At 37.0% G+C, this 17,706-nt stretch overlaps 1 protein-coding gene across 4 annotated transcripts in view; it reads right to left on the bottom strand.

Moving 5' to 3' along the window:
* TESK2 (testis associated actin remodelling kinase 2) overlaps positions 1–17,706 on the bottom strand; it is a 138,428-nt gene that overhangs the window by 32,845 nt on the left and 87,877 nt on the right. For all 4 annotated transcript variants that reach the window (XM_074266105.1, XM_074266102.1, XM_074266104.1 and 1 more), the window contains one exon: positions 8,454–8,502. In XM_074266105.1, the coding sequence (XP_074122206.1) occupies positions 8,454–8,502 (49 nt within the window). The remainder of the gene's footprint in view (positions 1–8,453; positions 8,503–17,706) is intronic.

Here is a 17,706-nt window from a genome sequence, read left to right as displayed (position 1 = left end):
AGATCATTATGGGATGCCACAGTACTTACTGAGCTTAAGTTGAAAATCTCCAGTTATTTTTAGTCAAGTTAGTCAAGTTTCTCTTATTGTTCAAAGTTAAGTTTTTGAGCCCAAGGATAAAACTGTACATTTATCTTTATCTTACCCTATCCTTAAATCAAATTCCCAGAACTCCTAGGAGTTGCCCAGCACATCTCATTTTTTTGTCTTAAAAAACAAAACAAAACAAAACAAAAAAAGCCCAACATCTCATCTAATTAGACTTGGTCCAACATTCAAGCTTGTCAAGATGTCTAATTAATTTACACCTGTTCTGACAATATTTGTGGACATGGAAAATATACTTAATATCTCTCAGACTCAGTTTCATTATCTGTTAAATGGGAATAATCATATCGATCTTATGGGGATATTTGTAAGGATCAGAAATTATGCAGGAATATGCAAGAATTACTTAGCAAACCTTATCTCAGCTAATAATGATGATGATGACAAGGCTTCAAGGAAGAGATGGTATCTGACTTGAAAGCAGAAGGATGAGAATAATTTTGAAAATCAGGAACAAGGAGAGAGTGTTTTCCAAACATAGGGCACACAAAGTCTTTGCTAATGTACAGAGACATTATGTCTGAATGCAAATGAATCTGAAATCACTTAAACCGCTTTGAACTCTGAGATCCTATGTAGGTCCTATGTTTCTATAAAGGGACTAATTTGAAGGAGATTATAAAAATAGGATAGGTCTTTATGACTTTAGAGGTAAAAAAATATTCCAGGATTTGAGCTTCAGCAAATGTTGAAGCCATTAACTAAACTAGGAATGCTGAGGAAGGTAACATGATAAATTCAGTTTTAGAGATGAGTCTGAGAGGGATGACAGTGTAGCACCCAAACAGAAATGCCACCAACTCCACAAAACAGACCATGCACTGTTTCCCTTAGGCAACAACACCACCTCTCTTCTCTGGGTGTTCATACAAGATGTCTTCGGCTAAGAAGAAACATCCTAGTCATCTCAATTCCCAAGGAATCTTCACAATCCCTTCAAGGCTCAGCTCAGGTGTGTCAGGGGTGTATTCTGCTCCAGCTGAAAATGTTTTCCTCTTCCTCAAATATTCTATGGGTACCTGGTCTAAACCTTTCCTTTGCCATACATCAGTATACCTAATACCAGTATACTTCAGTAGTGGGCTAGAACCAGTTCATAATTCTTAAATTTTCAGTGGGAAATCATCAAATACTATAAATCAGAATTTGATCTATTTTATCAATTGTTTAGACTTGAGAAAGTAATAAAGAATCTGTGAATGATGACAATTAAATTTAAGTGAGCTGTGCTTGCATTACCTTTCCAGAGAGACAACTGTTACACATTTATGAGCACACTGATGATGTACACTTCCTATCCCACTGAGGCAGGGGAGCTGCATGAGCACAGGGATGGTATCATCTTGGTCTTCATATGCAAGCACAACATCACTTTGGATACTGCAGTCATTCAGTGGACCCCAAAACTCAGCAGAGTAGATATTCCCTCTAATGTGGAACACTGGAATATTCTTCATTTGAATTAAAAGTATTCACTGTGCTTCTTTAACCTTTCTGGGCCTTAATTTTGTCACTGGTAAAATGAGGGTTTGAACTAGATGACCTTTGAAGTTCTTTCCAACACTTAATATATAAAATTAACATAACACTACTGAAGAACAGGGGAGATTACAGACAACAGCAGCAGAGAACATTATATAACATCTGGGAAACTGGAATCTACAATTGGCTGTTGTCCCTTACAAATAATTGATGTGTTTCGTTACTTTACCCAGGGAGTCAACTTTCACTGCTGTGAACTCCTTGGAAAAAAATGGCAGTGTAAAAGCCACAAGCTGGCAGACTGAGTCAAACTCATTGCAGGTCTTTCTTTTTACATTTCTTAAACTGCCAACATAGAGGATTTCCATTCCTATTCTTCTTAATAGAAAATTTATATGTAAGTACATCTGTGTATTTCCAGATAAAGCAGCTGCAGCTTTCTGGGGCTACTCTGCTTTCTAATGAGTCACTTCCCAATAATCACTCTCATTTATCTAGAAGAGTATGGCTTTGCAGATAAGTGCTAATCAGGAAGAATGAGATTCAAACTACTCCCTAAGCTCCCTCTTCCCAAAGGTGGCTGGCTTGGACTAGTCATTTAAACTCATGGACTTTCACTCTCATCCCTAAAATGGAATTAATTCCTAGATCTCCCTCCTCCCAGGGTTTCTGTAAAGCTCAAATGAGATAACACCCATACAGTACTTTTCAAGCCTCAATGCTTTAGAAACATCAGCTGTCAAATTCAAAGTACTCAAGTGAATATATGGCCTTGATATGGGAGTTCCCACCAATGATTCAGATGATAACCTATTTATGCCACTTGGAAAATCTTGTCTATGGCCTCCAAGATGCATGGCACAAGAGCATGGGGGGGGGGTCTTCCCCACCCTCTTTTATTATAAGGATTCAAAAGGAGGCCCATCCAATGTGCTGAGGGTTTCACCCACTTGCAAAGACACCAATGGAGCATCCTGATTGTCCACTGGCTATTCCTCCCTCTCCCTACACAATCAATATCAGAATTGATGTTTTTTACTCCAATTCTCTTTCATGATTCCTTGTTTGAAAAGTTATTATACCTGCTCAAGCTTAACTTACACCTTTCAGGTAACATTTGGGTGATTTAATTTTCAGTTCTTCAGAGACAGACCACCAGGATGCCAGTCAGTTTAGTCAGTCAGCAAGTACTAAGTACTTACTGGGTGACAAGCAAGCACAGTGCTAAGTGTTTCAAATACAAAAGTTGTTACAAAAACCTATATAAACAGGGTTCCTGCCTTCAAGGAGATCACATGATAATCAGGGAGACAATATGTAAATAACTAGGTACACACAAGAGGCAAATAAAGTAGATGGAAAGTAATCCAAGGGGAAAGCAGTTGAACTTGGAGAGAGGGGAACAGAGAAAGACCTCAAGCTGTGTCTTGCAGAAAACCAGGATAAGTAAGAGACGAAGGTGAGAAGGGAAGATAGTCTAAGCATAGCAGACACAGTCAGTACAGAGGCCCAGGAAAGGGTGATGGAAGATCATTTGTCACAACAGCAAGCAGGTTGGGATAAGTGGACTCCAGAGAGCCTACACAGGAGGAGTGGGAAGACAGGAAGGGCCAGGATATGAAGAGTTTGAAATGCCAAAACAGAAAATGTTGTATGTGATCTTGAAAACCACAGGGCACCCCAGGAGCTCATTGAAGAGAAGATAACAAGTAGATTTATGCTTTTTAAAAAATGACTTGAGCAATGGAATAGAGGATAGGCTGAATGAGGAGATCTAACACACAAAAAAAAAAAAATCAGTTGGAAGGCATCATGAACTCCACATGTACAAAACAAGAACTTATGTCTCTAAAGCCCAGTCCTCTCTTCTTTATAATTTTCCCATACTTTTGAGAATATCATCATCCTCTAAGTCATTAAGGTTCAAAACTTCAGCATATCTCCAATTTCTAAATCTCACTCACCAAATGTAGCCAAACTGTTTTTAAGTATTTTTTTTTTTAAAGCATGTATTGATTTATATTAAATTTCCTTAGTTCTTTTTCTGGATGCAGATGGCATTGTCTGTCCAAAGTCTATTGGGATTGCTTTGGATGTTAAGTCTTAATACTTTTCTCTTCATAACTCTTTCAACTATGCCCCCTTTTCTCCATTCAAATAGCCATCTTCTACTGTAACCTTTTATCATTTCTCACCTAGACTATTGCAAAAACCTTAATTTTTAAAAATGACATTTTTTAATCATCATAATTTCCCCCAATATCCTTCTCTCTCCCAGTTTTTGAGAGTCATCCCATATTTTTTAATCTAAAAGAGAAAAAAAAATAAAGGTAACTGATCAATACATTTAAAAAGTCTGAAAAATATCTGAAGACCTTCCACCTCTGGAAAGGGTTGTAGTAGGGATGTTGCCCCTTAATTCTTTTTTTGGAGTCATGGCTGTCCTCTGTAATTTTGCAAGACTCAGTAAATGATCTTTGATTGATCTTTTATTTACATTGTTGTAGTCGTATATATTATTTCCTTGGCTCTGTTTAATCTACTCCACTTACTACACACACACACACATTTCCAGTTAGCAAAAACTGCCTTCTCTCTTTCTACCCTACTTTTCTCCTAAGAATGAAATAAAAACACCCCCCCCCATTACAAACATGTATAGGTAAGCAAAATCAAGTGTGAAGCAAGACTTCCCATCATTACTATTATTCAATATTGTACTAGTAATGCTAGCTTTAGCAATGATGGGAAGAACAAGGAATTAGAATAGGCAACAACGAAACAAAACTATCACTATCACTATATCACAAATGATAATGATGAAGCCTAGAGAATCAACTAAAAACCTATAAAATAGTTGGGAGTCTACCTTTCAAGACAAACCCTGTAACTACATGAACACAATTATAAAGTGCTTTTTACAAAGTCAAATCTAAACACACCAAATGCTCATTGGCAGGCCAAACCAAAATAATAGAAAATAATTCTTCTAAATTAATTTACTTATTCAGTGTCCTACCAATCAAATTGCCAAAAATCTATTTTACAGAGCTGGAAAAAAAAATGATAAAAATATTCATCTGGAAAAATAAAAGGTCAAAAATATCAAAGGAATTAATGAAAAGAAAAATTCAAAGGAAGGTAACCTAGCTAAACTACATTGTAAATTAATTATATTATAATTTATATAATATTATAATTATAAAGCAGTAATCCTGAAACAGAGTGATGGATCAATGGAATAGATTAGATATTGTAGTAGATGACCATGATAATCTGATGTTTGATAAACCCAAAGATTCTAACTTCTGGGGCAAGAACTAACTATTTCACAAAAAACTCCTAGAAAAACTGGAAACAGTATGGCAGAAATTAGATACAGAACAACATCTTACACTGTATACCAAGTTAAGGTCAAAATGGGAACATGATTTAGACATAAAGGTGATACCATAAGCAAATTAGGACAGCAAATAGCAGTCTACTTGTCAAATCTATGGAAAAGGAAAGAAGTTATGACAAAAAAGAGACAGGGAACATTAGGAGATATAAAGTTTTGATTATATTAAATTATAAAGTTTTTTGCATTAAAAAAACCCATGCAACCAAGATGAAAAAGAAAGCAGAAAGGTGGGAAACAATTTTTACAGTAAATCTGATAAGGGCCTCATTTCTTAAATATATAGAGAATTGAGTCAAATGTTAAATGATAAAAGGATTTGAATAGGCGGATTTCAGATGAAAAAATCTATAGTCATATAAAAAATGCTCTAAAGCACTACTTATCAGAGAAATCCAAATTAAAACAATCTGAGTTATCACTTCACAGCCATTAGATTGGCTAATATATCAAAAAAGTATAAATGTTGGAAAATTGTGACACTAATGCAATAATGGAGGAGTTGTGAACTGATCCAGCCATTCTAGAGAGCAATTTGGAACTATACCCAAGGGACAATCAAACTATGCATACCCTTTGATCCAGTTACTATGAGGTCTATAACCCAAAAGGATAAAAACAATTTTTAAAGGAAATTGGCTGAAGAATTTTATATTTATAGAAATACAAAAAGTATAGATACTTCTTTATATTGACTTTAAGACTTAATAACTCATTGTCTTTGTTAACTGATCCTTAGCTCCTATAATTTTACCAAATGGACTGAAGAAACAACCTGATTCTGATCAACTTTCCTGATCAACTCCCTGTCCCACCCCCTACATTTCCTTAGACCAACTGCCTAATCTTGCCATCACTTTAGTCTTTCACATCTTACCACTTCACTCTACTGAAAAATCTACTACCTTAGTTCAGCCCCTCATTAGTTCTTGGATAACTCATTTTAAGACAATAACCTCCCTGCCTCAATCCCTCAAAACCACCTTCCTCTCCCTGTGGTTACTAATCTAATTTTCTACAGATCTGGTCTGTGTTACTTCCTTATTCAATCAAAGCCAATGTCTTCCTATTGCCTTTAGGATCAAATATAAACTTCTGGCTTTGTTTTTCAAGCCTTGCTCAACATGACCCCAACATGTCTTTCCAGAATCACTAGACATCACCTCCTCCCACAACCTGCGTCCAATCAAACAGGTCTTCTCTCTTTTCCTAAAAGATATCACTCCATCTCCTACCCTTTCCACATTACTAGAATGCATTTGCTGTTCCCTTGTTCTCCCTTCTCTCTTACTCCCCTCTCCCTTTTCCCTTTCTTTTCTGTTTGCCTGTTGAATAAACTGTATTGCTCGGCCCAACTGTGTGTGTGTATTCCCATGACAGTCATGCTCAAGTGCTACTTGCTCCCCCCAATTTTTTCCCCTTGTCTGTATCTTCTTCTATGTATGCTCCCAGATGTGAGATCACTTTTTCTTTTCTTTACCTCCTTTTCCCCCCTCCCCACTGTATTCCTCCTCCCTTCCTTTTCCATTTTCCCTTAAAGATCATTAAAACATAACAAAGCCAAACCCAGGCCCTCTGTCATTTCCATGCATTTTGCCTCTCTGCCCAGTACAGTACATGGCTGGAATGTACCATCTTCTCAACTCTACCTCTTAGAATACCCCATTTTCTCAAAACTCACCTCAGTATCTCCCTCCAGATCAGAACCTTTATTTGTGTCAAAAAGTGCTTTGGCAGATGGTTAAGGTCTAAAGACCTTTCTCAGATTAATTTTAAAATGCATAAAGCAAAATACTTAAGATTACCCCCCCCCAAAAAATTGAAAGTTATCCCAAGCAGCTAGCTGAGTATCCAGCACCAAATAGGTGCTTTATAAATACTTCACTGATTATCTAGGGCCTAGTAGAAAGTATCTATTTGTGATGAAGCCTTAAAATGCCTTTGAATGAAATTGATAGAGTGCTGGGCCTGAGTTAAAATCTAGTCTTAGACACTTACTATGTGACTCTGGGTAAGGCCTTATGTCTTGCTTTGCCTCAGTTTCCTTTTAAGTATAATAATATATTATTCCTTCTAAGATAATAACACCTAATTCCTAGGACTCAAGTTCAAATAAAATAGTATTTGTTAGTACAGTACCTTATTTATTCCTTTCCCCTTCCCTTCTACCTTTCTTGGAGGAACTTTGGCCTTACAATATAGACAAATTTGAACTAATAGGGATGAAGAATTATGCTACGAGGTGATGGGAAGCTTTCAATAGGGTCAGCAAGCTTAGAAACTCAAACACCTTGCTGTTTCTTCCTTGAACTGAATTAAAGTCTAGTAAAGATGGATGGAGCCTAGTGAGCCAAGACTAGCCTGCCTGGGACAGGAATCTGCTTAGGCAAAGTACTGGACTTGGAGTCAGGAAAGCCAGAGTTAAGATTCCCTTTTAGACATGTATTGGTTAAGTGATTTACTAGCAAGTCACTTTACCAATGCCTATCTCAGTTTCCTCATTTATAAAATGTGAATAATAATAGCATCTATCTCCCAATGTTGTTATGACAATAAAAGGAGATGACACTTATAAAGTGCTCAGCAAACCTTAAAGTGCTACATAAATGTCAGCTATTACTTTGATTAATATTATCCTGATATTGTGGGCCATATCACCACTAGTATGGACAGTCGACAATCACACATACAGGTGTCAGATTTTCAGCATGCTTACCTTGTTTTGTTTTATTTGATCCTTACAATCATTCTGGGAAGAAATTAATTAGAGGGACAGTTACCCCCATTTTATTAAGGAGGAAGCTGAGGCTTATAAGAAGTTAAGCCATGGGGACAGCTAGGTGGCGCAGTAGATAGCACACTAGCCCTGAAGTCAGGAGGACCCTCAGATACTTAACACTTCCTAGCTGTGTGACCCTGGGCAAGTCACTTAACCCCAATTACCTCAGCAAAAAATTAAGAAGAAGAAGAAAGAAGAAAGAAGGAAGAAGGAAGAAGAAAGAAGAAGAAGATTAACAAGAAGAAGAAGAACAAGAAGAAGAACAAGAAGTTAAGCCACTTGGACATGGTCACACAACTCCTGATTATTCAAAGCAGGATTATAATGCAAGTCTCTCCAGACTTCAAGTCCAGAACTCTTTCCACTCCTAAGTCACTTAATTGCAGGAAACAACAGTGAGGTATAAGAGAAATAATACTTGATTCTGGCTTGAAAACCAGTTCTGCTGTAGATCTTGGGCAAACTCTTTCTTGTGAGCCTCAATTTGTTCATCTATAAAATGAGAAGACTAAATCTGATTTCTTAGCTTCTCTTATCTGAGAATACATCAATTGCAATATCATCATTAGACATACATAGTAAACACAGAGCCAGGGAAATGCAAAGATATGCTCATATTCTATATACAACATGCTGAAGATAAAAAAGGCAGAGATTTGGTGGAGTAATTCATTGGACTCTTACCTCTGTAAGTGCATGCAACTGCCCTTGGTGTACACACACACCCATGAACCTACAAAAAAAAGAGAGACTTTTTAAGAGTGAAAATGACCACTGAACAGAAATAAGATCCAGCAGGGGTGGTTTAGTTACTCATTCATTTTTAAACGTATCAAACTTCAGCATGGAAATGACATTACTTACAGCTTCAATATGTTGCTTATGAACCTCTTCCATTCCAAGGCCTTCTTGAACTTCAATGCAACAAACCCATATCCACCCACTCACTATGTACAGGGCACTGTACCAAGCACCATGAGAAATATAAAGTTCATTGACCAGACACTGACTGAGTGCTTACCAAGTGCCAGGCACTGTTATTGAGGATGCACAAACAGTCACAATTGAAGTCACTGTCTTTAAAGAGCTCATGTTTTAATGAGGGAAATGTTGAGTCAACAGCTCTATACAAGAAGGAGAAAACAAAAGAAAGGCACTCACAAAAGAGAAGGCACAAGAAGTAGAAAAGAGGACCTCCTTCAGAAAGGACCACCTGAGCTCAGCCTACAAGAAAGTCATGGAAGCTGGAACACAGGAGTGACAAGAAAAGAGAGTGGCCAAACTGCATGGAAGGGAATATGGAGAGGAATGAAAGAAGACAAGGAAAGTAGTGGGGCTCAGATTGTGACTGACTTCAAAATCAAGCTAAAGATTCACACTTGATTTTGGAAATAACAGGAGCCTCCCATGGACAGGCATATGCTTTCAAAAAACACTTTGGCAATTGAGTAGGGAATGGCTTGAACTGGGGAGAAGCAAGGAGAACAATGAGATTAATGTAGTAATGCGGTGATGAGGTGGGGGTGGTAGCTCTGTGACTAGAGATGAAAAGAAATCTATAAAAGAAGTTGTGAAGGCAGAACCAAGATTGGATCAGAGATGTGGGGTGAGTGGCAGAGGCAGGGACCCCGGTGACGAAGAGGGATTGATGGGAAGATCAGGGTGTCCCTGACAACAATAGGAAAGGCAAGAAAAGGGAAGTGAGCTTAAGAGGAAGAGATAATAAATTCCATTTTAGGGGCAACTAGGTGGCGCAGTGGATAGAGCACCAGCCCTGAATTCAGGAGGACCCAAGTTCAAATCTGGTCTCAGACACTTAACACTTCCTAGCTGTGTGACCCTGGGCAAGTCACTTAACCTCAGCCTCAAAATAAATAAATAAATAGATAAATTCCATTTTAGATAAGTTTGAGAAGCTAGAGCTAGATAGAGAGATGTGGCATGATAGTGGAACATTTGGTGGCAGATAAGATCATCAAGTGAAAAGTGAGATAATATACAGAAAAAAGAGAAGAGATCCTAGGAAGAGTCGGGGACACACAGTTATGGGGCATAACCTAGATACAGAAGCAACAAAGAAAACTGAGAAGGAGCAATCACACATAAAAGAAGCAGGAGAATACAATGTTATTAAAACCTAGAAAGAGTATCCAGTTAGAATAAATGATTCATTTAGAATCATTAGATTTAGCAGTTAAGAGATTACTTGGTAATCTTGGAGTGAATGAGGAGAGTGATCACTTTTGGAGAACTTCAAAGGACAGAGAATGGGAGATGATAATGGATATGCTGGTAGGAGAAATTTTAGAGAGAATAAGGGTGCTACTGGGGGAATCTGCCAGAAAAGACAGGAGGAAAGGATCAAGGCTTCATGTGAGAAAGAAGAAACAGTAGAGGATGCCTTGAGTGACGTGAGATGAGGAAAGAAGGAAGAACTCTAAGCTAATGGACTCTTTTCTTTCAAGAAACTACATAGCTAATAGGGGTGAGAGGTTCTTAGGGTTCTTAGGCATATGAGAAGCTTGAGAAGAGATTTTTAAAAGTTTAGAATAGGCGCTCTGGTAAAAGGGTAAGTTAATGAACTGAGGTGTAGGTTTATCTTGTTGCAGTAAAGACCCAGTAGATATTTTGCAGCATAATTGTGTAGAGACCCTTCTTTTCTACCCTTCTTTTCTCTTCCCCTCTCTCCAGTTCAGCAGCATGTGAATAGGAAAAGTAAAGGAGGTATGAGATAATAGGATTAATTCAAAATTAGGGTTGCACAAGTTGGAAAACAGAAATAGGTAGCCACTCTAGGGAGTGTCTTTTTCAGAACTTAAAGCAAAAGTAGAGTGGAAGAAGGAAGATAAAAGCATGTCTAGTTGAAATTCAGTTGTCTATACTTAAAACAAGGCCAAAGATGGTAAGTTCTAATTTGAGAGAAGAACAGGAAGGACAGCAATACCAGAGGTAAGGATCCAAAGAAATCCAAGTGGCAGCGGTCCTGAAGGGGAGAGACAGAAAAGAGATGCAAGGGGAGCCTCATTAAATCAATGGAATCTTTTAAACTCCCCATTACGTTAGAAAATACAGGCTGAAAAACTGATTCTATTGCTTTTTACAAAAATTTAATTTTAAAAATTCTGAACTTAACTATGCACCAAATAAAATTAGCATTTCCCTACACAAAGAAAAACAGAAAAAGAAGACTGCATAGGAGAGTAAATCTTTACTATGTAATAGCTTGCTTTTCCTTTTAAATATATAATAAACAACATGTAATTTGCTATGTTGTCCCACTTGTCTGTCTCTTTTTACCCTACTGTTTTAAAAAAAGTTCCAATATCTTTTTTTTCTTTATTTTCCATTTTTTTCTTTTGGGGGACAATTCTGTAGTCCCTCTTCCCCCTCTCACTTCCTATCTTCCAACTAACAAAACAAAACAAAACAAAACAACAATAACAACAAACCCAAGAAGAGGAAGAAAAGGAAAAGAAAAAGAAAATCTCATGTGGCAGATATGGAACTCAAGCAAAACAAATTTCCACATGAGCTATATCTAAAAATGAGTGTCTTATACTGCACCTGCGATTGTGGTTGGTCACTGCACTGATAAGCATTTTTAAGACTTTCAAAATTGATTTGCTTTATAATGTTATCATTGTATAAACTGTTCTCTAGGTTCTGTTCATTTCACCCTGCATCAGTTCATCTAACTTTTCCCATGTTTTTCTGAAACAATCCTTTTCATAATTCCTTTGGTTAATGGAAGAGAAAAAAAAAAGGATAGAATGCAGAAATGTTGATAAGTGCCCCTTCTTTTTTTATTACTTGACAAACATCAACAATGACGATCATTATTTTAATCAAAGAATAGAAAAAGACTGCATATATAAATCTCTATCACTTTCAATTTTTAAAAAAAATTTCAAATTGAATGTGGTAATTTTACTATTTCTTTATTTTTATGTGTATCCTTCTAAACTTCATTTGTCTCTCTTCTGTTTATCTTTTAAATAATTCATGATTTCCAGAATAGTATACTTCTAAATAGTTGATTGTACCTTCTGGTCTCTTATTTATAGGAAACAAAACCAAAGAATATAGTTACCTAAAATGAAATGTCAGTACACTGATATCCACTGAGTGGATAACAGAAAGGTAAACAAAATCTTAATGTAAAGAGGTAAGCTTGACATTATGAGTATCACTAATGCTTGGTAGCTTAAGGGTCCATGATTGTAATATGACTCTGTTTAAACATAACAGTGAGTGAGGATGGGAAATATTATATATTAAGCTAGTTTCATGTAAGGAAATCTAAGAATTGGGGAAAAGCATAATAAAAATCATTTGAGTGGAAATTAATAGAGGCACAAAGAGAAATCATATTTTTATTGAAGCATACTACTAACAAGCATAACTTCCTGGACAGGAAGCTGAAATAGTTGAATTTGGAAAACAGACCACACAGAGGCATGATATATAATTATTCAGATGCTTGCCAGAGATGCTTTCTAAAAGCAGAGCAGGTGAAATATTTGCTTTGATGACAATTTTATCTTTCAAAAAGATAAAGGAAGAACTTCCAGACAAAAGAAGTATCTTAAAGGGAGGTAACCAAGCTCCCAAATACTAAAATTATACCAAAATGATATAGGCATTCCTAGATATTGCTATTTTCTTTTTATTATCATTATTGTTGTTAATTTATTTAATTTACAAATTGAAGGTTTGTAAAAATACTGCTTGAGCAAGTCTACTGGCAACAATTTCCTAACAGCATGTGCTCACATTGTATCTCTCTCATATTTTGGTAATTTAGAAATTTCTAACTTTTTCATTATTATTATATCTGCTACAATGATCTATGGTCAATGATCTTTGCTGTTACTATTGTAATTGTTCTGAGGCACCACAAATCACATCCATATAAGACACTGAACTTCATGGATAAATGCATGTTTTCAGACAGGTTCCACCAACGGTCATTCTTGCCTCACTCCCTCTCCTCTAGTCTCCTATTCCAAGAGACACAAGAATATTGAAATTAGGCCAAATAATAACCTACAATGGTTTCTGAGTGTTCAAGTGAAAAAAAGAATTGATCAATGAGGCAAACTTCATTGTTGTCTTATTTTAAGAAACTACCATAGCCATCCCAACTTTCAACAAACACTACCCTGATCAGTCAACATAATCAATCAGAGGCCAAAAGATTATTATTTTGTGGAGGTTCAGATTATAGTTGATATTTTTTAGCAAAAGATTATTTTTTAATTAAGATAGGTACAGTGAGGTTTTTTAAGATATAATATTGTTGCATACTTAATAGAAGACAATATCATGTAAATATAACTCTCATATGCACTGGGAAACCAAAACATTCATGTAATTTGCTTTATTACAATATTCATTTTTAGCAGTGGTCTAGAACCAAGCCCACAATATGTCCAAGGTTTGCCTTGATCAAGAAATTCAATGAGAAACTATAGTAAATTACTTCTTCCAGTGTAGAACAAAAAAAACAAAAAAAAGTTATCCAAGAGACAAAAAAGGAAACAGGAAAAAAAGGCCACCAGCAAGACCATCTCTAACCCAGCTTGAGCAAAGAAATTGGCAACCTCGAAGACAAGCAGATATGGTCACAGATGTATACAGCTTGCAAGTTTTGTTTTCCAAAGGCAACAAAAATTTAAGGTCCCCTCACCCAAACCCTGGGGTGGCCAGAATGCACAAAGATAAGAGATCTTGGAAGACACAAGAACAACAGCACTCATCCAAGACATCCCGAGTGTACAAGATGCCAGAGGGCCCTGAAGATCCAGCACTCTAGACCTTAAATATCTAAGGGGCCTTTTGGAATAATTAAAAGCCCTGTAAGGGTATGTCTTTGTTTTCCCAGCACCAAACAAAGGATCTGGAAAATAAGAGGAGTTTTAAAAGTGCTTATTGATTGACTATACAGGTAACACTGATCATCAAAGATGAAATGAAGTACACAAAGTCACACAGCTGGCAGATATCACACTAAAATGCAGAAATCCAGATAAAATGCAGATATAAAATGCAGAGGCAGATGTGTCACAATGGAAGAAGTGCTGGGCCTGAAGTCAGGATAATCTGAATTCAAGTCTAGCCTCAGATATTTACTACCTATATGACTCTAGGCATGTCAGTTAACCTATTTACTTATTATATTACTATAATATGAAGATAATAACAGCTTCTATTTCCAAAGATTTGTGTGAAGAGCAAATGAAATAGATAATATCTGGAAAACTCTTTTAACACTGTGACTGGCACCAGGTGATTAATAAATGATTCTTTTACTCAATCAATAACCATTTGTTAAATCCTTTCCATATTACAGACTCTGTGTGAAGCTCTAAAGATACAAAGAAATGAATTGAAGAGCTCACACTCTAAGGGAGGAGACAAAAGGCAGACTGTTCTATACCTTCAAGATATATGAGATTTTTTCTTTTTATTCCTACCACATAGTTTATTTTATGGATGAAGAAACTGCCTCCAAATATTAAGTAACTTACTTGAGGTTACCTAGGTAGCAGCAAGAAGTATAGCCACAATTTAAGCCATGTCCTCTGATTCCAAATCCAGTGCTATTTCTTTCTTTCTTTCTTTTTTAAAAGCTTTTTATTGACAGAACATTTACATTGGTAATTTTTCAACACTGTCTCTCGCACTCACTTCTGTTCAAACTTTTCCCTTCCTTCCCTCCACCGCCTCCCCTAGATAGCAAGCAGTCTCATACATGTTAAACATGTTAAAGTAAGGATATATATGATTTAAGTAGGAAGTAAAATCAGAGGAAAGGCATCAGAAATAGGAATTAAAAGCAAAAAAGCCTTCATAGGAACTAAGTCTTGAAGGAAGCCAGAGAAGCTAGGTGAAGAAGGAAAGGATTCCACCCATGGGGGAAAGAAAGAGTACAAGGATGAAATATCATGTCTGAGGAAAAGAGAGGAAGGCAGTATCAATGGATTATAGAGTAGGTAGAGGGGGAGTAAAAGGTAAGAAGACATGAAAGGCAGGAAGGAATCAGGTAATAAAGGATTTCTATTTTTATTTGATCCTAAAGGGAAGGGGGATTTGATCCTGGATAACCTGGCTAAACCTATGCTTTAGAGACTGGAATAGAGAAAGAATTAGAAGCAGGGGGACCAAACCAGAACTAAAAGTTAGAAGACTACTGCAGAACGAGAGGCTCAGGGACCGTACAGGCACTAAAAGAGCCAGAAGAAAAGAAGGGGACACAGATGAAAGGTGTTATGAGAAATGATGGAAAAGTCAAGATTTGGCAAGAAAATAGCTAGGTTAAGGTGAGGCACTCAGAATGACCACAAGTTTGGGAGTCTGGGGAATGAGAGGATTCTGGTGAATATGAAAGGAATGGAAAATGAGGAAAGGGGTATGGACTGTCGGGAAAGATACTGTGCTCTGTTTTGAACATACTAAATTCCCAGGCTTGTGGGTCAGTCCTTTCTTCATGGTACAGGAAACAGGAAATCAGCAATATGACAATAATAAACATGATGGTTAGGAAAAAGCAAAAGCCTATCACTTAAGAATGAGGAGATATCTGTGAATTATTTTAGGGAATGAAGGACTATCAATCAATAAGCAATTATTAAGTAATTACTATGTGCAAGGCACTGAGCCCATACCACCAGAACACATCTGTATTTAACAATCCAAACATGCAAAGTCTGAATGCCTAAGCAGCCTTGGGGAAGGAGTGTGATAGCAAAAGCTGCCTCAACAGATGGTTGTAGGCAATCCCCTTAGAACATTTAAGTAAAGACTGAGGGTTATTGTGTCAGCAGGAGAAATTCCCCAATTATCAATGTAATTAAAAACAAATCATAATCCTTTCTTTTTCCCACAAAGATAATACTCTACAAGTCTATGCTTTTTTTTTTTCTCCCATTTTTTCAATTGAGCAAACAAAAAGTATTAATTAAACAATCCATTAATATGTCAGGCAAGAAATCAAGGACTTGAGTGTAAAAACATGAAACTTTCTCTACTACAAGAAGCTCACATTCTCTTAGGATAGAAAATACATATATTTCTATTTACAGTATAGATGGAAGGCAATAGCATTAGGATGGGAAGATCAAGAAAGGCCTCCTGTAAAACATGGGACTGGAACTGAATCTTAAAGAAAGCAAGGCAGGAAGTGGCAGGAAAAAAGAAGAAAATTCTATGAGAAAAAGATAGTGAAAAGGCATGGAATCAGGAAATAGAGTCCTATGATAAAACCAACAAGAAGGTGTATGGGGAAGAGTAAAGAGGGAAGGAGGGAGTAAATATTTACATGCCTACCATGTGGCAGGCGCTATGCTCAGCAGTTTACAAATATTATCTCATTTAATTCTCTCATTTTATAAATAAGGAAATAAAGAGTACTTGTAACTAGATTCTGGTTGTGAAGCCCTCTCCTCCCATTCAGGGGATACCTAAGAAATTCCTCATAGGTATAAAAGAATTTCTTTGCTGGGCTTCTTGCAGAACCATAGTCCTCGGCCCTCAGTGAAGATGTTACTGCCACCAATGCTCTTCTGGATGGGATGAGGCAGGGATGTTGATGGGAAGTCGGTAAATCCAAAATCATTGGGACCCTCTGAAGTTCCCAAGGTCCCCCAAGTTAGGGGGAGGGTAAAGGCAAAGGATTCCTGGCCAAAGCCAGGTACGAGTCCTCTCTGCTTTCCATATCCCAGGTGTCCTGGAAAGCCACACTTGTTCCAAGTTCGGGAAATCTGGAAAGGATAAGAACTCATGCAGAAGATGGTACAATAAGAGCAAGTATGGAGAGAGTGCACCAATCAGTGCAAAGGCAAAGGCCCAAAGACTGAGTCAGTTCCAAGGAAGCCTATCACTACCTACCACTCTTCAAATGTCCAATGAAGCTGCGCTGGGATGAGTGATCTCTTACTTCTGTGACTACTGAGAAATCATCTAAATGCTGCTTCCTCTGGTATATCTGCTCAGTTTTCCTTCATTTTCTGTGGGCTAGATCCTCAGTCCAGCCAAATCCAGTCCCTGCTGTCCACACTGATTGCTCCATCTCCCTATGGTGACCTGGCCTGGAAATAGGATTCACCATGATTTCTTGTATTCCTCCATAACAATCATGTTCCCATTCAGTTAAACTCTGCTCAAAAACAGAATTTCTTAAAAAAAAAAAAAAAATTACAAGAAATCCAACAATAAATACTAAAGATTACACAAAACACAGATGGTTTTTGTCTGTCTTTTAAAAAATGCTACAGAGGCTAAGAAGAACAGATAAGTTCTTCCAAATATAATCCTACCATAAAAATCTAAAAATTGCAGCAGCCTAAGTCATGCTGGGAAAAGTCAAGAAAAATATCATGGTGAGTCCTAATTTTAATTCATGTCTGCATAGGGAGCCAGAGAGTTTTGTGTGGAAGGATTTGGCCAGGAATTTGTCATGCAGAACTAGCACTCAGATAAAGAAAAAGAGGTAAGGATATGTACCAGAACAAGAAGAGATCCCAGACACACATGGGGACGCCAAACTTTTGCAGGATAACAAGCCTAAATGCTAACTGGCAACTATGTGATTTACTACACAGTTCCAAATCATGGATCCAGGGTGAATTGAGGGGAGGATTTGTGTGTATGGGAGTATTCTAAGTGGAACAGTACTATAATTTTTGGATTAGAACCAGTCAGAGGCCCTGAGCTATGTACTCAATGAATCCAACAACAATTTACTAGAATTCTAACAATGGGAACAGGTGAGCAGAACCAAACTAGAAACAGGAGATTAGAGAGCTCAGATCAGAGGGGCAATAATCAGGCCCTGACCTAGATAAAAACATTGTGGGAGCTTCAAAAGATTCTAGTTTGAGCTGTCCTGAGGTCCTGGAATAACATAAAATTTAATATTTCAAACAAATAGTGAGCA

Source organism: Sminthopsis crassicaudata, chromosome 4 (genome assembly GCF_048593235.1).
Source record: "Sminthopsis crassicaudata isolate SCR6 chromosome 4, ASM4859323v1, whole genome shotgun sequence".
Lineage (NCBI taxonomy): Eukaryota > Metazoa > Chordata > Mammalia > Dasyuromorphia > Dasyuridae > Sminthopsis > Sminthopsis crassicaudata.
The sequence above is the reverse complement of the archived record's forward strand: the minus strand, read 5'-3'. Positions and strand labels throughout refer to the sequence as shown.